Raw genomic sequence first — 10,846 nt, forward strand, 5'->3', positions numbered from 1 at the left:
GAGGGCGGACAGAGGCTCTGAGAGGGGGCCTGATACACCCAGAGCCTCCTAAGTTATCCAGGCCACCAGCCCAGTCCTGGCGGTCCCGTGTCCTCGGCCTCACCAGAGGCCTTTTGGTCCCCCCACCCCAAGTTCAGTCTTCGCTCGGCTGAGAAAGGGGCCAAGCTTCCCAGCGGGCAGGCTCTGTCCTAAGGGAGAGCGAAAGGCAGTGGAAGTGTCCGAAGTGCAGCGACGGTACCTTCTCGCCTAGTGAGGCAGCCCCGCAGCTGCCTGGCCTCTGTCCTCCCCCACGTTCCCTCTGTGTCCCGTCTTCCCTGGGCGGCCAGGGCCTCCTTGGCCTGGCACTGATGTTTCCTCTGCTTGGAATGCCCCTGCCTCCCTTCCTCGCCTGGCAAATTCCTGCCCAATCGTCAAGTCCCCCCTCAGATGGCAGCGTATGGTGTGAAAGCCTTCGGCAAAGGTCCCTGGCCGGCACCCCGCTGTCTCAGGCCAGACCACAGAGCCAGGCACAGCGAAGGGGTCAGCATGCGTTTGCTGAATGAGTAAATGAATGGCCTTTGATTCAACAAACACCTTCCCTGTGCCAGACCTTGTGCCTGGGGCTGAAATAAATGACCCCATTACTAGTCGTATCGGTCCCTGTTTTTACCTCACAGCCCATCCCCTCCACCAGCAGAGACCACTCACTGTCCTTCATTCACTGAGGAGCCATCCTCGGGGGCCTCCGGGGCGAGGCACCAGGTGCGATTCTGGAACCTGGAACCTGGTGGGAGCTGTCCAGCCCCTGCCCAGTCCCTGCCCTGGTCTCTGCAGCACCCGGAGCCCGAGCTGCATGGCCTGCACGGAGGCATTTAACAGCTCAGGTTCCTTAGCCTCTTGCTAAGGGCTGTGTTGAGGGTCCAGGCTGTGTATGTAAAGGAAGAAGCAAACCCTTGCAGGCTGCGGAGGACAGGTCAGCATCTCTCTGTCCTTTCCCCAGAACCGCCGAGACCTCTGACTCACCTCTGCAGGCTGCAGGTTCGGAAGGCCATTGGCAAATACCGTCTAAAACTCCTGGACACGTTGCCGCTCCCGGGCAGGCTGATTCGGTACCTGAAGTACGAGAACACCCAGTAACCAGGGCTCGTGGAGAAGGAGTGCTCCTCAGACTGTTTCACTGAATCTCAGGACGGTGGGGTCCCCAAATCCAGGGGACCTGGTGATGGCGAAGCTGTGGGCTGCTCCCCCTGCGCTGGGGCAGCCGCCGTGACCTCACTGGGTCTCTGGGCCAGAGCTGTGCCCAGAGCAGAGAACAGAATATGTCGAGGAGGAGGAAAATCTTGTTTCTTTGCAAATCGACAAGTAGATCCCAGAGCTTCTCTGCCATCAGGAAGGACAGGAACTTCCGTTCCGGGGCGGGGCGGCTGGCGGGGAGAACGTGGGGCGGGGGCGCTGGAGCGCTCGGGCTGAGTGCCCTCCTGGACAACTTCACTGCGGAGCTGGCCCCACCCCTGCCCCTCTGCTCTGTGAACCCCTCCACAGGTATGGCCTGTTGGGGGGCTGGGGAGACCCTCGGGCCCAGAGGGCTTCCTGATACAATAAATGTTGCACAGATGCCTCCTTGCCCAGCGTGGTCCCTCTCACCAGACGCGCCAGGGCCTGGGACCCTCAGCCCTGCTCGTGGTGGGAGTGGGGGCGGGTTGGGGGCTGGGGACCGAGCACATGGGTCTCCTGGGTTTGGGCTGCCCCAGTCCCCATGTGGCTCTGTGGGTGAGGCAGGCAGGAGCTGCCGGCCACCTTCCATGGTGCAGGTGAGAAAGCTGAGTCCCCGGTGCTGAGACCAGCGCCCCGTTTCACGCACGCTGCGGGGCTCCCCGAGTTCTCTTCCCCGGCGTGACGAAAGCATGGCGGGGACGCAGGGCAGGAGAGCCTGTGCCGGCTGCCCCGGCATCTGGAAGAGCCTTAGGCCGGGTCACACCGGGTTTCAGGCCTGGGAAAGCCAGTGGCTGGGCAGGTGTGGGGAGCCCTGGCTGTACGCCCCGCTCTGCCTCTAGCTCGCTCCTCGGGGCCTGGGGTTCCTCATCGCGGTGGCCCCCGGGGCCTTGCCAGCTCCTACATACAGGCTTTCCAGAGAACCAGTCAGTCCTGGGGCTGCCTGGAGAGGAAAAGCCTTCCGAGCAACACGTTAAAGCCACGGCCAGAGGGGAGTCAGCAGAACCGTGCCCACTCCCTCACGGCGCAGTGGGGCCCGGCACGCACAGCGCGTCCCTGGGGTTCCAGCCCCGAGTGCCTGGCCAGGGTCCCACGCTGCCTTGCTCCCGTGGTCCTGGAAAAATCCTTGGAAACCCGGTCCTCCCAGACTGGGGATGATCCACCCCGGTGGGCGTGGTGGGGGGCAGCCAGTGATGGGCTGGAGCAGAAAGGTGTTCAGGTGCAGTGGGTGTGGGGCTGGCTGTCAGGAAACTCTTCATCTCTGGCACTTCTCAGAGGGTCCGAGCAGGCAGGGCCCCAGGCACCCCGGGCGGTCTAGTGAGGCACCCCTGGAGAAGGGGAGGCCGAGAGGGAGGCGGGAGGCGTAGGGAAGGGGCTCAGCCACTGCCCATTGGCACCATTTGCTTATAGGGTGTGGGACCCTGGGCTTGGGATGTCTGGTGCCACATTTGCGTTCTTGGATTTTCTTTCTTTTTAGAAATATGTTTTTATTTGTTTCAGAGAAGAGGAGAGAGGGAAAGAGAGAGAAACATCAACGATGAGAGAGAATCACTGATGGGCTGCCTCCTGCACACCCCACACAGGGGATTGAACCCAAAAGCCGGGCATGTGCCCCGAAGGGGAATCGAACCGTGACCTCCTGGTTCATAGGTTGAAGCTTAACCTCTGAGCCACACCGGCCGGGGTACTTTCTTTCTTTAAAAAAGTCTTATTGATGAGAGAGAGAGAGAGAGAGAGAGTGAGAGAGAGAGAGAGAGAGATCCCAGAGCTCCATTGTTTCTGAAGGCCCGGGGAGGTTGGATGGCCCAGTCCACAGCATCACTGAAATACCAGCATGGCAGGACCTACAGACACTGCCCGATAACCAGGAGAGGTGGCCTTCGGTTGTGCAGCGTTTCACCACTTGGGTAGCAGTACTGGCATCATCCCCACATCAACCCGCGAAGCAGGCCTATTTTCAATTACATTTTTCCAAGGAGGAGATTTTGGCACAGAGAGGTTGAGTAACTTTTCCAAGGTCACACAGCTAGTAGGTGGCAGAGCCCCGATTAGTGCTTTTTACATTCTGCTTTACTGTGTGGATCATCAGAATGGATCCACACGCTTGTGACTGGTCCCCTCCCTACCCCTTAAGACCAGAGCAGCTGGGGGGAGGGTCCTGGCTGAGGGCTCGCTGTCCACGCTGCCTGTGCCGCACGGCCTCTGTGACTCTGAAGTCCTCCAAGACCAGTGGACACAAACCGCTCCCCAGCGTGGGCTGCCCGTCCATGTGGACAGGCCTTAGGGGAGCCCTGGGGTTCAAATGGGCAGGTGGGACAGTCCCGTAGCCATCGCTAATCCGGGAGCCTCGAGTTAGGAAGGATGCTGAGTCCTAATAAAGTGGAAGGCACCACAGAGGGACCATTGCCCTCCCACCCCCCTTCTGCAGGTGGGGCCAGGAGGCCTGAGAGGAGGTCCAGCCCCACGTCCCACGCAGGACACAGCTCCGCCCCCTGGCACCCTCCTCGCCAGTGGCTCGTCCCCCCGCCCCCTCCTTTGAATTGAGCGGTTGGCCTCCAGTGCCCACGCCCACGGCTGGCCTCCCCCAGCTGTCACCTCCATGAGCAGCCCTCCTCCTGGGTGCAGCCAGCACTTCTTAGGCCTGGGGACCATTCAACTTCATGAGACCCAAGGTGTGGAAACTGCAAAAGAAACGCCTTTATTCTTTAAACCTTCTTAATATTTACAAAGAACAAAAATAACAGAACTGAGGTTGGCTTACAGAGTGGGTGGCAGAATAACAGATGTGTAACTCGGCTTCGGGGGTGGCTGGCCGACCAGGGCGAAGCCCCGAGGTCTGCACAGGGACGGGGGGATGATCCGTCGGGCTCTGGGCTGGAGGGGGACCCGCTGAGCCCGGCCCCGCAGCTCCCAAGGCGACGGCCTGGGAAGGCCGGGCCCCGATCCCGCCCGCCCCGCCCCGCACACACATAAAGGGAAGCCTCTCAAGAGGCCACACCACACCGCTGCCGGCCCCCTGCTCCCAGGGGAGCTCCTGGGGCCCCACACGCCCGCAGGCCGGAGGCGGAGCGAGGCCCGCAGCCCCGCTAGAGGTAGCCAAAGACGTTGAAGATGGGCGGGGGCATGGCCGGCTTCGTGGGGATGGGCTTCAGGACCACGGGCCTGTATACCTTCTGCCCCGGGCCATCCACATCCTTGGCCAGATGGGCCAGCTCCCCGGGGGAGGCCGGGTTTTTCCTCCACAGGCCCAGGCTGGGGACCGGGCCCTGCGGCAAGGCCCCTGGAGGGCCCGGGTAGATGGGCTGTCCATGGTACTGGAAGGGGCAGCAGCTCCAGGCATTGACACGGCCCACCAGGGAGACCCCAGGCAACTTGGGTGGCTCCTTTTCAGCCAGTGCCCTGGGGGACATGGGGATCAGGGCCATGTCGGGCTCGAAGAGCCCCAAGCCCCTGCAGTGTTTCTTACACTCGTAGGGAGGTCCCTCTCTGGGGCCCAGGACCCCCTCCAGCGCCACGGGGTAGCTGTGGGTGGGCCGCGGCTCTTCCCAGAAGGAAGCGGGCAGCTGTCTTTTCCTCATGGGCACCTGGCCAGGCCTGGCAGCTCCTGGATTCTGCCCCGGTAGGGTCTGCTCCCTAGAGAGACACTCCTCCCTGTAGGGGTTCCCCAGAGCCTTCTCCTTGCAGTCCCCACCACTGCGAGGGCTGGCGTCAGGGCCGGGATTGAGGGGCAGCCTCCCGGGGCGGTCCTCGGGCCCCCTTCTCAGGGGAGCCTCGGCCCCTCGGCCCGGGAGGCCCCGAGGCAGCCGGGAGTACTTCTGGGAGAAGCGTTTGAGCTGCTTCTGCAGGTACTTGCGGTGGTCCACAGAGCGGCGGCAGGGCGCCGACTTGTCCAGAGCCGCCTTGATGTCACTGGAAGCCAGATTCACAAAGTTCAGCAGCATCTTCACGTCACTGTCGGATGCCATCACCAGGGGGGCCACTGCACCGGGCTTTCCATGAAGAGGGTGGTCTGCTCGTGGCAGGCAGGCTCCAGGGAAGGGCACCGAGCTGACCTGGGGGACACACCGGCCGTTGGAGTCTCTCCAAGCCGCCAACTCAGGCCCCCCGCCCCAAAGGCCACGTGGCTGCAAACAGTGGCCCCGGCCCCCCTCCTCCCCTGACAGAGTCCCGGGCAGTGGGACACCCATTCCAGCGTGTCCTGAGCATCGGGGATGGGCCAGGCTCAGACACCTTAGTCTGCTTGGGTCGGTCGCCCTCTCCCTGCAGCTGAGGCTCAAGGAGGTCAGGTGACGTGCCCAAGGTGGCCCAGCCACAAGTGGTGTTGCTGGGGCTGGAGCACAGGTCCCCTCGCTCCCAGCCCACTGTCTCCCACACACCACGCTGCCAACGTGCACACTTGCCAGCCAGGTTTTTCTTTTCTGAGCAGAGGTGACTGCTCCGCTCCCAAGCCAAGCCCCGTCTCCCTGGTGGTGCCCTCCTCCTCCCACCCCTGCCCCAGCCCTGCGAGAGGCAGCCCCCCTCCTCGGTCCCCACGCTCCACCCCCAGCTCTCCTGCAGGATGGGCAGGACCCTGTCTGGCACTCCAGCGCAGGCCTGCCTGGCGGGCTGAACTCAGGCTGTGGCAGCAGGAACACCCCTGCAGAAGCATCTGCAGCAATTTCATGCCTCCTGGGCCACCTCCCACAGCCCCTCGCCCCTCCCCCGGGCCCCAGCCGGCCCCACGCCCCCACCCAGCCGCCCGGCCGCCTGGGCCTCCACACTGACCGAGGGTGCGGGCCCGGCCGGCCAACGTGGCCCGGCTGGTTCCCGCTGCAGACCTGGGTCAGGCCCGCGCGGCCGGCGAGCTCCGGTTGTCCGGCTGGAAGCGGTTGTGCCGCCCTCGAGTGGGCTGAATGGAGGACAAGTCCCCAGAGCTGGGGGGCCCCCTAGGCCAATCAGGAGCGCCTCTCCAGATACAAAGCATCCCAATCAGGCGGCAGCGCCCCGTTCCCACATTCTTTGCCGTCACAAATTGTCACCATGGGGACCATCACAAAAAAGACAGCTCCCAAATGCAATCATTTCCCGGTAAATTTCTACCCTCAGCCCCTCTCTCCCCCTCGGCCTCCACGCCCTCCTCCCCTTGACCTCGGTTCCCTGGTTTCTCGAGGGGGTGAGGGGTGTGTTTAAAAAGTCCGGGACTGAGGCGGGGCCGGGCCCAGAGACGGCTGGCCCTCCTCCCCACAGGCTCCCGGCCCGGCCCGCGGCTGCCATGCTCCAGTGCAGACCATCGGACGGACGGGTGAGCCGGGCAGGCGGCCTTCCCTGCAGTCCTTGAGTGTTGAGTGGCTCCCTCCTCTCCTCTCTCTTTCCCCACCCCGCTCCCCGAGGCAGGCCTGTGAGGGCCGGCGGCACACTGGCGTGGGCAAAGGTAGCGGGGAAGGACTCTCTAACGAGGGGCCGGGATATCCATGGGAAGGCAGCCGCAGCTCTCAGGAATCTTGTCTTTATGTTTGCTTCCTCAATTGAGCTGCACAAAGCCTGAATTGCCCATTCAGTGCGGCCGGACAAAAGGTTGGCGTTGCACGGTCCCCTTGCATTTGTAGTCAAACAGTTAGGGACTTAAATCGAGTCGTCATGATGGAGAAAGAGGTGGACAAAGCCCATAGAATTGCCATCAGCAAACATTTTCCTGTGTCATATTAGCCAGTCTCCATGGCTCCCCCTGGCCTGGGGACAATGGCACAAGTCTGCACACTTGGCTACTGTCACCGTGCCAACGGCGGCGGGGCCACAAGCAGGGCCGCTCTGAGCGAGGAGCAAGGGAGCCCAGAGCCGGCCGTGGGCCCTGCCCACCAACTGGCCAGAGGGAAGGTGAGGCCAGTGGCAGAGGGAGGCTGCCTGGGAAATGTGGATGGGCGAGGCCTCCGTGCCAGCCAGCCAGCCTGGTGGAGCCCCTATACCTCCTGCCTGTCCCCTCCTTCTCTCCTCCCTCTTCCTTCCCTTCTCTTTTTTCTACCACCTCCTCCTTCTGTGCCCTGGCTGGCCAAATGGTGGTGCTCTATGCACCAACCCACACCTTGGCACCACCACCTGAAATGCCAGGGACTCCTCTCTGAAGCGCCCCTCCCAGACTGGGAGCGCTGACAGGGAGGGGCCAGGCATCACCCGGGAGTGACGGTTCCACCCCCTCCTGCTGGCCAATAGACAGCTGCTACCGCAGGGGACGCCTGCCCGCAGTGACAGGGCTCCAAGCCACCTCCCGCTCTGGCCTGAGGGTCCCTGCAGGCAAAATGAAGGGCTCGGCTGAGAGAGCCCATCCTGGGGAGTCGTGGTCGTATTCTCCACACCCCGTTTCCCTGCTGTGGGGGTGGGGGAAGCGTGGACTGAGATGGAGGTGACCTTGAACTGGAGCATCCTGGGTCATTGGCCACCACAAGGCCTGGAGAGCGTGGCCCCTGTTTACAGAAGCCTGTGCGTGGATGAGCACCAAACCATTGTGGCCTTAAGCCCCTGAGTGTTGGGGGTCACTTGTTTCTGCAGCAGAACCCAGCCCACCCTGACCAGTGCAGACTGGAAGCATCCTTTCCGCCCCAAACCACTGAGCACACGCTGCTGGGGTCAGTGCCGAGGTCATGGGGTTAGGCTGGCACATCTCCCATCACGGCTCCGGCTGCCTCCTGACACACCCAGCCCCCGTGTGTGAGCTCCAGGAGGGCTCTGCCTCTCCGGTGACTAGAATGGCCTTGGCCCAGAGCAGGCCTTGCGGTTGCTGAGGTGGTACTTGATGGCCCCGTCGTCTGTGTTTCTCTGGGACTGTGGGTGCCTGGAAAGCAGGAGGCCCTGCTTCCCAACTGCCTCCCCTGCACCAGAGCAGGGCTTCTAGAAAGCTCCGTAACAGCACGTAAGCTGTGCGGACTTGAACTTGAGGATCCCTTCCCAACTCGGCCGTGACCGCCTGCAGATCGTCCACTTTCCAGCTGTGCTCACCCCACCCCAAGTGTATCCACCCCACTCAGCGTCAGGGACGCCCCGCTTCCAGGCAACTCCGCTCCGCACCTGCTGTGTGTCGGGCACCCGAGGGTGCGGGGTGGGCCTGCGCGGCTTGCTCCTCTGTCCGAGGCCACTTGCTGGCGGGGAGATGGGCTTGGTCTTGGTGACTCGGCAGCCACCTCCTGCCCACCGGCCAGTGAGACAGAACCCTGGGTGGCGGCCTGGCACCAGCCACCCCTTGTTTCGATGGCAGGATATGGAGAAAACCGTGATTTACGGAGGTAGGCAGCTGGCACGGTCATTTTTAAAAGCCTGTCCTGCAACCTCAGGATGGTCATCAAATGCCTACCCAGCACTCACCGCTTGGTCGACGTCCGTAACACGTATTAAGGCATTTTTTTCTGCCCAGGTGCCAGGATACTGTCTTGAATGGATAAGGAAACTGAGGCACAGAGCCAAGAGCCTTGCCCCAGGTCCCTGCTCAGTAAAGGGAAGGGCTGGGAGGGGGATGCTGGCAGCCAGAGCCGGGCCCTCGGTCACACCCATCGCCTGCTGCTCTCCCCACCGACAACTATCTCTCCCCCCCCTCCCACACACACACAGACCCTCCCTCCCTCCCAGGGCTTCGCTGGCCCAGAGGTGCAGAAGCGCCCGGCCCGCCCCCCTGCAGGGGTAGGTCCGACCAGTAGACTCGGGGACACAGCAGCCTGACCAGCGCCTCCATGAGCGCAGGACGCAGCCGTCCGGGCGGCTTATGTAACTCACCCCTTACGTAAGGGGAGTGTCTCCACCAAAGCCCAGCCCGAGGCCACCTGTCCAGTCTGCTGCAGTCAGAGCACACAGGCTTCCTTGGGCCGGAGGCTAAGGGCTGAAATAAACCCCTTGGCTGCCAGGCCGAGGGCTTCCTGCCCCGGGGACCTCGCCTCAGGATGGTGGCTTAACACCAGCGCGGCTGTGCCCTCAGCGTAGCCGGGGACCCCGGGGACCCCGTGACGACCCATCGGCAGGGACAGCGACCTCCTAGTCGATGCCCCCCCCCCCTCTTCCCCTCTGGGTCCCAAAGCTGCCGCGGTGAAGCCCCTCTTGGGCACACCTCCCTGGAAGGAATAGCATCTCTGCGTCCCTGTTGGGTGTCCCCACGGCCCCACGTTCCCACCACGGCCCCGTTTCATGCCTGCCGCCCGCCACACGTCCATCACCTTGACACGGCCTCAGGTGCCTGCCTCTCTGAGGCGTCTCTCCACCCGACCCAGGCACCAGCCAGGGATGAAAAGTCCGTTTAATCTCAACTGCCAACTCGGGTTTGATTGGTGATGGCTGGCGGGTGCCCGGTGGAAAGATTCCGAGGGCAGGGCAGGACTCAGGATCGGCTAGTGCTGTCTTCCGTGGGTGTGGGTGGGACAGGCTGACTGTACCTGCCTGATACCCCCGAGGCCCGTTCAGAATAACAGGAGGCAGAGCCAGGAGGGTGACGCTTGGCCTCCTTGTAACCCGGCCCGAGACCTTAACCAAGGGAACAGTGTCCCCGAGGAGGGCAGTGACTCCCCCAGGCACGCAGGTGCTCCCACTTCCCAGGCAGAGTTCATCGGTTCAGTTCAATAACTGACACCGGGGGTGGTAGGCACTTTGGAGAACGGAGACTGTGGTGAGTTCGGTGCAATGGAGAGGAGAGGTCACCGCAGGGAGTGGGGCGAGAACGTTAGGAAGAAAGGCTGTCCTCCCTGGGTCTGTGCAAGCAGCAGGCACACGGTAAAGGCCCGTGGAATGAATGAATGAATGAATGAATGAAACGTGGAGTAACACGATTGGTTGGCTCTCGGCCATCTTGGGAACTCCAATAGCCAGTGTCACCACACCCTGGAAACAGCTCTCATTCTGACCCAGGCACAGCCTCTCGGCTCGACTTGCAAACTACATACTGACCACGGGACACCCTCTCCTCTGCTCCGCCCTGGGACCAGTCCCCCCACCTCTTACCTCGCCTGGATTGCTTGTCTCCTAACTGGTCTCCTGAGTCTGCCCACAGCAGCCTGTGCTCTTTTTTAAAAGAGAAGCTGGCTCAGCGCAGCCCCTGATCCCCCTCCCCCATCGGCTCCCGTCTCACTTGGAGCCAAAGTCCTCCAGGGGCCACAAGATCCGCTTCTTCTCCTACCTGCTCCCCTGGGCCACCCGCCCCAGCCCCACCGCTCTCCTCGCTGTTCCTCAAACACCAGGCATGCGGCGACCTCAGGGCCTTTGCATCTGCTGTTCCCTCTTCCTGGAATTCTCTTCCCCTCCATCAGTTGGTAAACCACAGGCCATCTGTTTGGGTCAGTAAAGTTTTATTGGGACACAGCTATGTCCTATCCGCTGAGGCAGAATGGAGGCGTTATGAGACAGCACAGGGCACACAAAGCCTGAAGTATTTACCTTTTTACTGAAAAGTTTTGCCACCCCTGGCGCTGGTCAATGGCAGGGCTCACCCCTTCCTTCACCTCCGTTATGTCTTTACCCAACTGTCTTCCTCTGCGTCCTCCTCACCCTCCATCCCATCCTCCTCCTCTGCCTGCTTTATTCTTCTCCCTGGTACTCGCCCCCATGAAGCACTCAGGACATTCACGCGCTCACTTCCCTGTTGTCTGTCTGTCCGCTGCCACCAGATGGCACTCCCACCAAGAGCGAGGACTTGCATTCTAGCTCACGC

At 62.4% G+C, this 10,846-nt stretch overlaps 2 protein-coding genes across 4 annotated transcripts in view; one reads left to right on the forward strand and one right to left on the reverse strand.

The window, feature by feature from the left end:
• ASB2 (ankyrin repeat and SOCS box containing 2) overlaps positions 1–1,604 on the forward strand; it is a 35,692-nt gene extending 34,088 nt beyond the window's left edge. For all 3 annotated transcript variants that reach the window (XM_059687187.1, XM_059687179.1, XM_059687197.1), the window contains one exon: positions 980–1,604. In XM_059687187.1, the coding sequence (XP_059543170.1) occupies positions 980–1,116 (137 nt within the window). In that variant the 3' untranslated portion in view covers positions 1,117–1,604. The remainder of the gene's footprint in view (positions 1–979) is intronic.
• Positions 1,605–3,864: 2,260 nt separating this feature from the next.
• FAM181A (family with sequence similarity 181 member A) lies at positions 3,865–5,186 on the reverse strand. Its single transcript, XM_059662470.1, has one exon. The coding sequence runs from the start codon at positions 5,154–5,156 to the stop codon at positions 4,278–4,280; it is 879 nt and encodes a 292-aa protein (XP_059518453.1). The 5' UTR covers positions 5,157–5,186; the 3' UTR covers positions 3,865–4,277.
• Positions 5,187–10,846: the final 5,660 nt, after the last annotated feature.

This window comes from Myotis daubentonii, chromosome 1, assembly GCF_963259705.1.
Source record: "Myotis daubentonii chromosome 1, mMyoDau2.1, whole genome shotgun sequence".
Lineage (NCBI taxonomy): Eukaryota > Metazoa > Chordata > Mammalia > Chiroptera > Vespertilionidae > Myotis > Myotis daubentonii.